The 15271-nt window shown below is 36.6% G+C and overlaps 1 protein-coding gene across 2 annotated transcripts in view; it reads right to left on the bottom strand.

Annotated features, from left to right (window-relative positions):
• Positions 1-4790, bottom strand: part of SNTG1 (syntrophin gamma 1) — a 313487-nt gene extending 308697 nt beyond the window's left edge. For both annotated transcript variants that reach the window (XM_039217478.1, XM_039217480.1), the window contains exon 1: positions 4738-4790. In XM_039217478.1, the coding sequence (XP_039073409.1) occupies positions 4738-4764 (27 nt within the window). In that variant the 5' untranslated portion in view covers positions 4765-4790. The remainder of the gene's footprint in view (positions 1-4737) is intronic.
• Positions 4791-15271: the final 10481 nt, after the last annotated feature.

Genomic DNA, 15271 nt, shown 5'->3' with positions numbered 1-15271 from the left:
GCCATGTGAAGAGGAGGGTCAAGGCCCTGGTGTGATGTCCCAGGGGTTAAAGGTATTGGAGATGCTCTAGAGAAATCTGAACAGTGATTTATGCTTTATAAGTATATTTCTTATAGCAGAATAGGAGGTGGATAGGAATTGGGAGTTACAGCATAGTTTTTGTTGTCAGAAGTATAAACGTGGAGCAGAAAATATTGAGGACTGGTAAACACCTGCATTAGAATCAGAGGTGGTACAGTAGACTAAAAAGTGGGTAAAATCCATTGCAGGCCACTCTTCTGATTCAGAACAACACTGTTGGATTGGTACAATCTCTAGTGAAATGTGGTCACGTGTTTATTCATTGTTTAATAACCACTTCCATAGCGCTTACTGTGTGCCCAGAAATATTATTTCATTTGAAATATTTCATTTGAATCTCCTAACAACCCAGTGCAACTGCTTTCATAGACAGAAAAAGCACAGAGGAGCAGAGATGAATGGAAGGCGGGGTTTGAACCCAGACTGCTCGACTCCAGATGCAGTGCTCTTAGCTACTTGCTCTGGTTTCCTTCATGCAGAGATCATTTGAGGGATGCCTCCCTGATCCTCCTGTATACATAAGTGTCTCTCACAAGGAGGTAGCAAAAGGGCTCTTGGTGACCAAAGGGTCACCAAGAATTTCCTTGGGAATGCAAAGTGTTCTGAGAAGGACATCATCTTGAGCCAGCTGTTCTTCCTGTATCAAAGCAATGATGGGAAGTGGGGGGGGGGGGGCGTGTTAAGTGAGTGAGACCACTCTGAACTGCTGATTTTCCCACCAAAGACAAACTATTGAGGATGCATAGGACATTGTCTGATATTGAGAAGAGGCTTGATCTGAATGGTCTCATCCCCAATGGATTGCTTCGGGGTTAAGAATAAGAACCAGGACTGTGAGAGTGACCTCCGTTGCATCACAACCTAAGAGAATCCGGCCACAGTCTACATCTCTGCACCCAGATGGTTGAAAAATAAAAAAAATCACCTAGATCATTATTGGCTGCACATTTTAGTATAAACTGAAGACCTGCATTCATCTTCTATTTGTTTATTAACATCACCATCATTGGTCTTCAAACTGTGTGGACCGTGTATACATTGCCCATGAGTGAAGAAATGTATGGGCTCTATAGACATGTACAGTATATTATATAAATTGTAAAACATGCATAAAACTTGAAATTATAAAGGGATGATTCATAAAAAATGATGTAAATTCGAATTTTGTTTTCCTGTGCCTGATGGATGATACAATATTGCAGAGGGATTTTACAAAATCCACTTTGTTTGCTTAGAGGAATACTAAAAGGCCATCCCTCTTAATTATTTAACAGGAATACTTTTTAAAAATCTAGACATTGATTTCCTTTCTGTAAATCAATGAAATGTGTTTATGAATTTACATGGATTTACTCTGTTTTAAGCAAAAATACTTCACATTTAAACTTATGAAGAATTTTTGTTTGGCTTAAACCTACTACCTTGGAACTTTAAAAAATGGACTATAATTACTTTGACACTTAAAAGTTAAGGCCTCTTTAATTTAGGCTCTAGACATTGAAAGAACACAACATACATTTTCATGAAATTTTAAAATGTATGTTCCTTTAATCTGGAAACATAAAATTTGTGGGGCTCCTGGGTGGCTCAGTCAGTTAAGTAGCCAACTCTTGATTTCGACTCAGGTCACGACCTCCCAGTTCTTGAGATTGAGCCCTGCACTGAGCTCTGTGCTGACACTGTAGAGCCTGCTTGGGATTCTCAATCCCTCTTTCTCTCCTCTCTCTCTCTCTCTCTCTCTCTCTCTGTCTGTCTCTCCATAAACAAATAAATAAATAAACATTTAAAAAATAGAAATAAAAAATTTGCAATATTTTGGTTGTCAAATATAACTTAATTTGTTTTGTGAACTTACAGCTTTAAGTGATGTGTAGTTGCTTATACTCTACCATATCATAGCAACATGGCAGGAAATGCCATTGGATGCAATATGCCTCCAACTGCATTTGTCCTGCTTTCTAGGATCACTTACAATCATGGCCTTCTCTGTGGCTAAATTCTACCATTTGTCAAGCACTAGTACAAGACTCACTTTGCCTTGAGGCTTTCTAAGACTACCCATCCAAAGACAAGTGTTTTCTTTTCTGAACTCAGGGTTTTCGTTGAATAAATATATTTGCCTAACAATTAACCAGAATTCTATCATCATGTAGAATTCAATAACATTTCATTCTATATCACAGTATTCATCATATATTTTGTTATCATGAGAAGATCTTAATAAGTTATTACTATTTTTATAATTAAGGATTATTAATATGTAGACCTAGTATAGTATTAAATCAATAGTAGGATTTCTTTCAGTACATGCTGATTGAATCAGAATTCTATTCTGTGAGGGACTAAATTAAATTATATATGTAAGTAAATTATTGAATTAATAAATATACATTACATAAAAATATGTATTTTCATTGTCAGCAGAGATGTGGATTGTATTTTAAAGAATATCGATGTGAAAATGAAATATGAGGAATACTTAGACTAAAGACAGCATATTGGCTTCCTGAACACATCATTATTTTGATGGCACTTTTAAAAGTAGAAAATCAGTAATTATGCCTGCCCATAACATGTGACTTTTCCTTTAAATTGTGGATTTTGTACTTGTCCCAATTGTATTCTCTATCTTCACTTTTACATTTTATAGACTTCTAAATCCCAATTCCTTAAAAGTATTGCAACAATTTCTTTTTAAGAGGAGAAGCTTCTTAGTAAATCAACTTTCTTTTACAAAGGATCTGTGTTAGAAAATTAAGATATCTTAAATGGAACTTACTTGGACATACTTCTATTTCTTTTCTAAGAAGAGACTTCCTGGTATGTGCATGGTGATAATCTACCTAGATCTATCTGATGGACGAGAGTATCCGATTTCCAACTTTACTAGCTTATTAACAGTCAAGAGAAAACAAGTTTTATTTAATATGCCTTTGACTATGTTATAATTTCCAACAACATAATTTAGAGAAAGGCTCAAACTTAGACTCAGGAATTCCAAGCTCTACAGTATAGTTTTGCTTTTAGCTAATTAATTAAATGGCAGTCAGAATTTCATAAAACCTCTCAATTTCCTCACCTACAAAGTGAGAGAGTTAAATGAAATTATCTTTATGATTCCTGTCCATTTACATGTTGCAAGACTGTAAATTTCAGGCAAACTTAGTGCCCTTCTTTCCTCTGCAAGGGGATTTGATCATCTTTAGAGAATCTCACAGTTCTGTATTCCAGCGAACCCAGCCAGTGTGTGGAAGACACATGGCCACTGTTGCAGAGCAGTACCAGGACAGTTTTACTCCCCGCTGTGAAGAGTCTAACATGGTAGAGATGTCAAAGGGTTCATCATAAGGTAACAAGTACCTGTCTACAGAAGCAAGAGTAAGATGGTCGCAATGGTATTATCATTGTAAAATAAATCTCTGAACCTTAAATGGAACCTGATATATATTCCAAACCAATGAATCCAACAATTTTGTTTAAGAAAAAAGGTTGGAGAAGTCCATCTTAGCTCAGCCTCTGAAATCCAAAGTAAACCATGTGTTAAAATGGTACTTGGCCACTTTCCTGTGTCTATCACATGAATCACATGTTTTTCATTTTTATCTCATTCACACAAATATTTCAATAAGTGCTCTACTACCCAAAACATAAGAACAAACACTGTGATGGAAAGAGTAGACTTACTATATCCAAAATTAAGAGTAGGATTCTGTATTTAACACCAGAAATGGCACAGATTTAAGTTTATGTTTCTAAATGTAAGTTTCTAACTCATTCATTATTTTTTTAAAAGCATTAACTGATAGATACTGGGTTAAAAGGATGAGTAAATTATATACTCTCACCTTACAGTTTTTAGTGTAGCGTGTAAGAGAGATTTGTACATAAATAACTATAATGTAATTCTAAATGTGCTAGCACAAACAAAATCCTTTGGAAAATAGAAAGCTTAAATATTAAACATATAAAAGAAATTTATCAATTTTCTGAAGGTTCTTACTTATGTTCTAAACTTTGAACCAACTGTGACAAATACTTTTACAAAGAAGATATTTTTGCAAGAAACTTAATAAGTGACATCTCATAGTGTTTTTTCCTAAAATAGAATGGTTACATCCCCTGGGGCCTAACTCCATGCACTGTTGACTACACACCTGAATGGCCTCGAAAGAGCAACGTATCACTTTAACTCATACCCAACTGTGAGGACAGCTTCTCTACAGAGAATCTGAATTGTTATGTATCAACACTTAAATAATATTGAAATACTTAAATAATATTGGGATCATAAAATCATAGGATTTTAGTGCTGAAAGGGACATCAGATGTCTTCTAATTTATAACCATTTATGTGAAAAGAATGACTTCAACACTCCTACTACCTAAAATCATGCAGTGAGAACATAGTTTATGGAGAAGGACAGTTAAATCAAATATGCTCCAGTCTTTTTTTAAGGAAGAGTGAAAACCCGAGTCTTCCCGAGGCACTCTTTGGTTTCTTAGTCTTGCAGAAAGAGATCACACACTGGAAATGAAATGAACCTGTCACCCATCCCTCCCCTAAAAGCAGTGTTCCACTACCACAAAGGAGCCCCAAGCCCATCCCCTTTATAACCTGTTTTTCTAACTCAGAAAGCAGAAAGCCACATAACATACCTCTTCACAGGCAGTCCTGAAATCCATGTGCCACGGCACCGCAAAGGATGTCGTCTGAAAAGACAGGAAAATGGTAAGCCATCGAGCACAGCATGGAGCTTAAGAGTGGAGACTGCTAATAAAGCGTAAGCAATTATGGAGCAGCTCCTATGGGTCGACTGTGTTTATGGCCACCTGAAAGGGACATGAATTCCCGGGGTACAGTGAAAACAGAGGAAGCAAGAGGGAAAAAAAAGTCTTAACCCCTAGCTCTGTGAAGCATAAACCACTGTGATGGTTCAGTATTACCCACTCCACTAAGCATTCAGACAGGATCTACGATAGGATCAGCCTCCTCTCTCGAATGTTTGCTCATTCCCAGCATTCGTTTTGAAACCTGAGTTTGCAACTGGGAAAGAAACTTCAAAGGAGTAATTAAAAGTTGCCTTTCATTTGGTTATCTCTTGAAAAAAGGTTGACTAATCTTTCTCTTTTTAATTAAAAAGCTACATGCATGAATAATTCTCTCTGGAACTTAAAATTTTATTCACAAACAGTATGATGTAAGGAAACAAGCTATTTATCAGAGTGAATAATATTAAGATAAATCGATGTATGAAATACATAGTACAGTTTCATTTTGTGGTTATCATAATACCTAAACGGTGAGCACAGACTTAAGTGCACACACATGGGTTTCTTTTTATATGCTATTAGAGGATTTTATTTTAGTTATGGTTTTAAATCCAAATTGATACCCTGACACTACAAAAAAATTGAGTGCCAAATACAATACAATATACAATATAGCTCAGGCAAATGAGACTTCAAAGTAAAGTGTATGGTGAATTACACATTAGAAGACTAGGCTCCTCAAAATTACTCCTCCTCTCATTCCTTAAAACATTAACTTATTTTTTCCGTCTTTGTCATTTTCTGTTGTATTAGATGATAAACACTTGATCAAGTAAATGTGGGTGAAATAGAGCAAGAAGTTCACTTATGCTGTCACTGGATGATTATTACTGCCTCTGAAAGAAAAGAGGTTGACCATTTTCAATAGTTAACTGAATATGCAGCATAATATATTGAGTATTTTCCCTCAGTGAGTTTTGTGGGTTGTGGGCTGGTTCCACTTTATTGGAATGCATCAGTAGGCTGATTATAATAAGGCCAGGTAACAACAAATCATTAGCAAATGAAAGGCAACTTGAGAATAAAAATTACAATTTTATGATATAAGTTACTTAATTTTTCGATCTCCATGACAAATTGGTTGTTAGTCTTAACGATTATTTTTCAAAATTGCTCTTAAAAACTGTGTTTGAAGAAACTATAAATACCTTTTTATCTCCAACAGTGACATAAAGTTATTCCTTTACCAGAGAAGTAGAATTTCAGTATTAATTGATTATATGAAAACATAGTATCTCCAAGACCAATTTTCTGCTACTAAAAAGCTACTAGAGAAATAGAATATTTAGCCATCTGTCTAAATGTAATTTCATAGTTAGTTTCATATGCTGAATATTTTAGTTCACAGTTTTAGGTTGTCATTATTAATAATATGGCACATTGTGCCTACATCGCTACTATTTTTAACATTTTCCTTCTTTTTACTGAGCCTTCCATTATCTTTCATCAAAATATTAGGTAGTGATATCAGATGTTTCTTCAGAGAAAAATTATGAGATTTAATAACTTAATCACTAGGTAACAGTAAATTTAATAGCTATAATAGAACTATTTTCAGTGATCATAAATTTAAAAATTGGAGTAAAATCAGTTCTTTTGCTTCAAATATTTTGAGCTTTTTTTGGGGGGTATAAACTTTTATGTCAGAACAGCTTGAGATTTACATAAATATTGTGCAAACAGCTAGGTGAGTTCCATATACCCCATATTCTTTTATCCCTATTATGAACATCTTACATTAGTATACACATTTGTTAAAGCTGACGATCAATACTATTTTATTCTTATTATGTCCATACTTTATTCCAATTTTCCTGGATTTTTTTTATCTTTTGATTTTGTTTTGTTTGTTGTTGTTGTTGTTCTCATGTTCTTTTTCTGTGCCAGGATCCCCTGTAGGATACCACATTATCTTTATTTATCATGTCTCGGGCTCCTCTTGGCTGGACTATTTCTCAGACCTTGTTTTTTAAAAATAACTTTGGAAGATTTGAGGAGTACTAGTCAGTAATTTGTGGAGTGTACTTCCATTGGGATTATTCTGATGTTTTTCTCATGATTATACTAGAGCTAAGGGATCTGGGGAGGATGCCACGGAGATAAGTGCCATTTCACCACACTGTATGAGAGGTTCACACTGTCAACAGGACTTCTCACTGGGGAGGCTGACCTTGACCTCTGGGCTGGAATAGTGTTTGTCAGGTGTCCTCACTGATAAGTTACTCTTTTATCCCCCCTCTCTCCACACTTTACTCTTTGGCTGGAAGTCACTATGAACAGCTTATACTTAAGGAGTGGAGAGGTATGTTTTCCTTTCTTGAGAGTGAAATGTCTACATGAATTATATGAAATTACTCTGGATAAAAGAATGCCTCTTCCTCCCCCATTTATTTATTTAGTCAACCACTTACTGATGCCCTGTTAGCTGACAGCAAGGAAGTATACTTGCATATGATAACCCATGTTGTAAGGATGCACCACAGTAATATTTATCCAGGCAAAATTTTAGACCAAACCTCCACCTGTTCCTCCCAGTGAAAGCAAGTGTATAATTCTATCTGATCCCTTTAACCTATTCCCATTTATATAAAACCAGCATATGATGTCAGAAATAAATTATATTTAGTTGGGAGGGAGAGCCTTTATAAAACAACAAATATATCAGTAATAAAGTATCTGAGTTAGTAACAAATAAAAATAAGCTTGAAAAATAAAACACCACAGCAAAAGAATATCTTTGAGGTGAACACCATCATTTGGGTGAAAGTTATACTGATAAATGTTAGTTCTGTACAGATGCAATATAAGATATCAAGGCTATAAATAACTATAAGCTACAATATGCAAATGCTTGTGGGAGATTGACTGATTGACCCGGATTCACTCTTTCCTGGCATCCACTTCCATGCCATACATTTATCATGGAGTGTGTGGCTTTTCAATACATTGACTTTGGATTTGACCATGTGACTTGCTCCTGCCAATAGTGAACTGACTATTTATTGGATTTTTAATGGCCTCACATGTTCCCACCTGCTCTCTTGCACTTCTTGCATGAGAAGAGCTTTCTCAAGAAGCGGCATTCCACTTGGCCTGGCCCCAGAATGACATACATATAGGAAAACTTTCCTAAATGGCCCACAGAAGATAGGGTGAAGCAGAGACACCCTCACATTCTGCCTAAATAGACTTACTGACAGCCAACTTGCAGCCTCAGGAATTTAAAAAAAAAAAAAAAAGGCTTTGTATTTGTAAGAGTTAACTTTATATGTCAAATTGGCTGTGGTATAGTCCTTAGTTATTCAATCAAAATCTGATCGAGGTTATGCCATGAACCATAATCAACTTACTTTAATTATTGGTAATTATTCTTAATAATATGCATCAGCCTTTTCCAATCAGTCAGAGGACCTTAAAAGTAAAAGCTGAGGATTCTCTGATGAAGGAAATTAGCCCAAAGATGGCACTATCATCTTCTGCCTGACAGTTCCAGCCTGCCAGGCTGATGCAAAGGTTTCAGCCTTGCCAGCCACCAAATCATGTTGCCAATTCCTTAACATCTCTCATATATATATATATATGAGACACACATCTCTCATATGTGTGTGTGTGTGTATCCCCACATGCATACATATTTATATTTGTGTAAATACATACATAGGGGATTCTGTTTTTCTGGAGAATCCTAACTAATCACAGGTTCTGGATTTTAAAGGAATTTTAGAGAATTAGAACTTTTAAGGAGGAGTTGTCTGAATAGGTTCTAGGGTTTCCAAAATTGGTTCTCTTATCTGATTAGATTTAAAGGCACCAGTGACCCTATTTCCAGTATAAAAGACAACACTAATATAGCTATAGAAATATATAAAATATCAGCACTGGATACTCCTAAGCAAAATGTGACTGATGAGGAGGTAAACTATGCTGAAAAGAACTGAATATACTTTTTTTTTTTTGCAATTTATACAGACAGATTTCTGAGGAATATGTGTGGAGACAGATATTAAGTATGGAGACTGGGGGGCGGGGGGCACCTAGGTGGCTCAGGCAGTTAATCATCTGGCTTTTGATTTTGGCTCAGGCCATGATCTCACAATTTGTGAGTTCGAGTCCTGCATCGGGCTCTGTGCTGACAAACACATAACCTGCTTGGGATTCTCTCTCTCCCTCTCTCTCTGCCCCTCCCTGCTCGCACTCTTTCTGTCTCAAAAATAAACATTAGAAAAAGAATATGGGATAATGCTGGAGTCACGTAAAGTTGGGGTAGGCCGAATTTACTGACATGGCCCTATAACACAAATTCTGGATATAATGATTTATCTTGTGAGGTTAGCAGGGCTCTACCAGTTTGTTTGGCAGATTGGCAAAAACGTGGACCAAAAGATGGCCCATGTTAGTAGAGCTGGAAATGCAGTGGAATGTAGAGGAAGGGATTCAAAGGTTTAGGGAGATTGGCTTGTCAGAGTGGATTTATCACATGAAACCTGTTTGCCCACACCTTTTACCATGACTGTAAGACAGGAATTGGCTGTAGGAACCCAATACTGCTGAAGAGTCCTGTAGTCACCTCTGTAGGTTAGCTGTTACAGTGAGAAACGCGGACACTGAATTAGATCCTTAAATGCAGGGGAGTAATTGGATTCTGGGGGTTCAGGGTTATGTGGCAGCACTTACCAAAGATAAAGTGGATATGGTTACCAGAATGGGCATCAGAGTTTTCTAAGCAGAAATCAGATAGTCTGACTCTCAGAAACCTATGACATTGGCAAGCTGATTATGTGTTCCTAAAATTGAAATAGATGGGAAACCTATTTATTTCTTAACTTGAATTTAAAAAGCAAAATTTTAGGTCTAATGAACAATCTATTCTGATTCAGCAAAACAGTCATGTACCTTCAATCAATTCCCAGACTTGAACCAGTTTACAGGCCCAGAACTCCATGAATGAAGGGAGGCCAGCTTCCTTCAAAGAGGACCCTGGTTAATCTTTTTCATAGCTTTCCTCAAAAGGGCATATGTCTTTCTACCAGGATAACTGTTCATTGAAGAAAAGGAAATAATCAGACTTTCCAAGGACTACTGGATACTAACTCTTATCTGACATGACACTTAATTCCAGGAGATTCAAAACATCACACTGGTTCCTCAGTGAGTGGAAGAGCTTATTAAGGTTAGGTGGTAAGTGAAATTTTAGCTCAGGCCCATCTCACAGTGAATTCAGAGACTCCTGAACCCATCCCATGGTTACTGCCAGAGCCTCAAAATACATAATTGATGTAGACCTACTTAGCAACTGGTAGAATCCCCACATTGTTTCTTATTCTGGGGAAGGAGGGCTATTATGATAGAGCAGGCCAAGTGGAAGCCCCTACAATTGTCTCTACCAAGAAAAATAGTAAAACATTGGTACATTTCTGCAGGGATTACAGATATTAGTGCCACCATCAACAACTTCAAGAATACAAAGGTACTGATCCTCATTACATTCCCACTCAACTCCCCTATTTGGCCAGAGCAGAAAAAAATAGATGGTCTTGAGAATGACAGTAGAATGTGAGAAATTTAACTAGAGATGACTCCCAATTGCCGCAGGTATGGTTTCATTTCTTGAGCAAATTAACATGTCCTCTGGTACCTTCTGTGCAACTATTGATCCAGCAAATGCTTTTCTCTTCAATACTTGTCCATAAGCTCACCAGAATGAGCCTGCTTTCAGCTGACAAAACCAGCAATATACCTTCACTGTCCTATGTCAGGGTATATCAATCCCCAGCAATAAGTTATAAAATTTAGACTACAAAGATCTTGATCACCTTTTCTTTCCACAAGACATTACACTGGTCCTTTGCTTTGATGGCATTAGGCTAATTTGACCCAGTGGGCAGATCAGCACCTACTGTAGACTTATTGGTAAGATATATGTGTCAGATTGTGGAACACAAATCCAACAAAAATTGGTATTTTATCTTGGTAAAATGTATAGAAGTCCATTGGTATGGGACATGTTGAGATATTCCTTCTAAGGCAAAGGATAAATTGGTGTATATGGCCCCTCTTATAGCCAAAAGAGAGGCAGAATGCCTAATGGGCCTCTTTGGATTTTGCAGGCAACAGTCATCATCTGAGTGAGCTACTCCTGCTAATTTACTGAGTGACCTGAAAAGCTGCTAATTTCAAGTGAGTCCCAGAAAAATAAAAGGCTCTGCAACATGTCCAGGCTGCTGTGTGAGTTGCTCTGCACTTAAGCTATATGATCCAGCACACCAAGGGTGCCTGGAGTGTCAGTGGCCTGTAAGGATGCTGTTTGCAACCTTTGGCAGATTCCTATAGGTGAATTTCAGTCCAGGCTCTAAGTATATATATATGTATATATATGTATATATATACACATATATGTATATATATGTATATATATACATATATGTATATATATGTATATATATACATATATGTATATATAGTTATACATATGAATATATATTCTATATATCAATAATATATTAATAATTAATAAGTATACACATTCTTTATATATCAATATATTTGTATCAGATATATATATAGATATAGATATAGATATGTAGATATATAGATATTTGGATCGGAGCAGTCTCTGAAGGCACAAGTAAGTTGCATGAAGTAGTTCAAATTCCAGTGGCCCCCACTCCTGGTCCCATGTGCCTTCTCTCCCAGCCTGTATCTATGGCCTCATGTGGAGCTCTTCACAATCAGATGACTAAGGAAGTGAAAAGTCAGGCCTGGTTTACAGATAATTCTGCACATTGTGTAAGCATCACCTAAAATTGGACAGTTTTAGCACTGAAGCCTCATTCCGCAATACTTCTGAAGTTCAGTGGTGAAGAGGAATCTTCCCATTTGTCAGAACTTTAAGCAGTGTGCCTGTTTGTTCATTTTACTTGGAAGGACAAATGGACATAGTTATGAGTATGTATGGATTCATGGACTATGGCCAATAGTTTGGATGGATGGTCAGGGAGTTAGAAAATACATGACTGGACAAATTAGTGACAAGAAAGTCTGGGGAAGATTTATGGGATAGATCTCTCTGAAATAGAAAACAAAAAACCCATAAAGATAGTTGTATCTCATATGAATGCTCACTAAAGGGTGAGTTAAGCAAAGAAGATTTTAATATCCAAGTAAATAGGATGCTCTGGTCCGTGAATACCAATCAGCCTTTCCCCCCATCTACATCTGTCATTGCCCAATGGACAGATGAATGAGGTGGCATTTGTAGCAGAGGTAAAGGATATTCATGGGTCAGCAACATGGAGGTCAACCAACACCAAGGTCAACCTGGCTACAGTCACTGCTCAATACCTAATATTCCAACAACAGGGATCAATGTTGAGTATGATGTAGCCCCATTCCCTGTGATGATTAGCCACTTACCTGGTGACAAGTTGATTACATTGGGCTCCTTCCATATTAGAAAGGGAAATGTTTTGTTCTTATTGCAGTAAACACTTTGGATACAGACTTGCCTTTCGTTTATGCAATGTTTCTTTAAAGTTTATTTTGAAGGAGAACAAGTACAGGTGGAGGAGGGGCAGAGAAAGAGGGTGACACAGAATCCAAGGCAGGCTCCAGGCTCCAAGCAGTCAGCATGGAGCCTGAGCAGCGCTGGAGCCCACCATCTACAAGGTCATGACCTAAGCTGAAGTTGGATGCTTAACCAACTGATGACTGAGCCACCCATGCACTCCTCCTGTTTGCAATCCTTTAACCAAATCTACCCTTCGTGGACTTACAGAATGCCTTAACCGTTGCCATGGCAGTCCATACAGCTCTGCTGCCGATCGAGATACTCACCTAACAGTGAATGAAATGGGCAATAGATCCAAGCTCATGGAATTTACTGGTCTTACCATATGTCTCACTATCCTGGAACAGCAAGCTTTATAGAACAGTGTAATGGACTTTTGAAGACCCAATTACAGTGTCAGCTAGCAGTATCTTGTAAGACTGGGGTAAGGCTCCCCAGAAGGCTGTATAGGCTTTGAACTGGTAGCAACTATACGGTGCTCTTTTGCCTGGAGCAAGAATTGATGGGTCCAAGAATCAAAAGAGGAAATGGAAGTGGCACCACCCACTACTACCTTAGTGTCCCATTAGCAAAATTTTTACTTCTCATTCCTCAGAGAACTTAGGCTCTTCTGATTTAGAGGTGTTTGTTCCAAAAGGAGAAATACTTCCCCAGAAGACACAATGATTCCATTGAAATGGAAACGAAGACTGCTACCTAGCCACTCAGGTTCCTCATGACTGAGTCAAAAGACAAATGAGTTACATTCTTGGCTGGGGTGATTGATCCTGACTTCCGAGGGAAATTGGACTGCTACTCCACAATGAAGGTAATGAAGAATATGTGTGGAATATAGGAGATACCTTAGGGCTATGTGATTGAAGTCAATGGAAAGCTACAACAAACAACAAATAAACAAACAAACAAAACAATTAGAACACAACTGCTAATGGGTCAGACCCTTTGGAATGAAAATTTGGAGCACCCTATAAGATAAAGAACCAGAACTAGCTGAGATGCTTAGTGAGGCAATGGAGTATGCAAAGGATAGTGGAAGAAGATAGCTATAAATTAATAGCTGCAACCATGTTGTTCAGTTGCAGAAAAGAAGACTATAATTGTGTTTCTTTTTTCTTATGAATATGTTTGTGTGTGTATAATATATATGGCATATTATACAATATATATTATACATTACACATTAATGTGTTTAAATTTGTTTAAACATATATGTTTACATAATATATGTATCTGTCCGTCTGTATATATATGTGTGTTTGTATATTAAATGTCTTTGTTTTCTTCTCTCATCCTCTTCTCATCTATCATATAACTTGTTAATAATATAAACTTTCATATCACAGCAATTAAGTTACAGTATACCAAGGAGAAGAGTGAATATTGTTTAAGGACTCTGTGTTCCTTAAAACTAATGGCTAGTATTTTAGGTTGTACGAAGGATAGTTGCTTTTCTTGGTTGGAAATATGACTTTACAGATTCTATTTTGAGGTTAAGTAGGTTAAAGAGGGTGTTTGGGTGCCAAGGTGATAAGGAGTAGACTGTGATGGTTAGTTTTTATGTGCTAACTTGAACATACCAGTTACTCAATCTGGATCTCAGTTATTCAATCAAACATTAATGTTGGTGTTGCTGTGGAGGTATTTGGTACATATGGCTAACATACAATCAGTTGACTAAATAAATGAGATTATTCAAGATAACGTGGGTGAGCATCATGCAAACAATTAAAAGGCCTTACTTAAAGTCAAACTCAGATGTTTCTCTGATAAATAACTCCTGCTTCAAGACTACAGCAACAACTCCTCCTACCCAATCATTTCCAGGCTCCTAGCCTGTCCTTGAGATTTCAGACTTGCAGGCTCACAAAATAATGTAAGCCAATTCCTTGAAATTATTCTTAGTGTATGTACCCAGATATGTAGATGTGGAGCTGGTTCTGTTGGCTGGAGAATCCCAACTGATACAATAATGAATGCCAGTGAGATTTATGGTGTTACTCTGTAGAATTATTCTCACAGTAATTGATTAAAAGAGCATGTTTCTAGGTATTTCAGAAAGTGCATTAAGCGCAACTGAGAAATGCCAGCAATTTCAATAGCATGAATTTTAAATTATGTTACATATTAGAAATTTCTGATTTATACTATAAAAAACTATGAGAAAAGTATTTCATTTTGCAGTTGGCTCCTTTAACAAGATAACAATATCTTCATTGGAGATTTCAAATGTAACATTTTCCTCAGAAAACAAAAATTTCTTTTTTTCCCCTAGAGACACACTCATCATCTCCATACTATGTTTTCCTATTCACATCTGAAATTTTAAGACTTCCTTTGTATAACTGTCTTAAATAAATTGACATATATTAAGATATAATGCAAGAACAAATGTATGATTTATAAATGTTCTCACCTCTTTATCCCTCATATCTAGGGATAAAGAAAAATAAATTTATTCATTTATTAGTATCTAGTATACTTGTACTAGGAAGAAACAGTCTTTATGGAAATTAGTTTCTTAAACTATGGTTATTAGAAAATCTCACCACTTATAATATGAAGATGAGAATACAGATGCATAAATAGCTTGAATGAATTATGATAAAATTAATAATGTTAAAATTGCAGAGTCACAATATATAAATGTGACCTACTTCATTCTTGATTAATTTAGAATCCCCACAACCAGCTCAGTGGTAAGCTGTACTGCATGGAAAAGCCTTAGCCCAAAAAAACCAACTTCTTCTGTTACTACAAGAGTGACCCAACAAGTAGTGATGAAAGCATGGTCCT

This window comes from Hyaena hyaena, unplaced genomic scaffold (assembly GCF_003009895.1).
Source record: "Hyaena hyaena isolate Hyena2069 unplaced genomic scaffold, ASM300989v1 scaffold_697, whole genome shotgun sequence".
Lineage (NCBI taxonomy): Eukaryota > Metazoa > Chordata > Mammalia > Carnivora > Hyaenidae > Hyaena > Hyaena hyaena.
The sequence above is the reverse complement of the archived record's forward strand: the minus strand, read 5'-3'. Positions and strand labels throughout refer to the sequence as shown.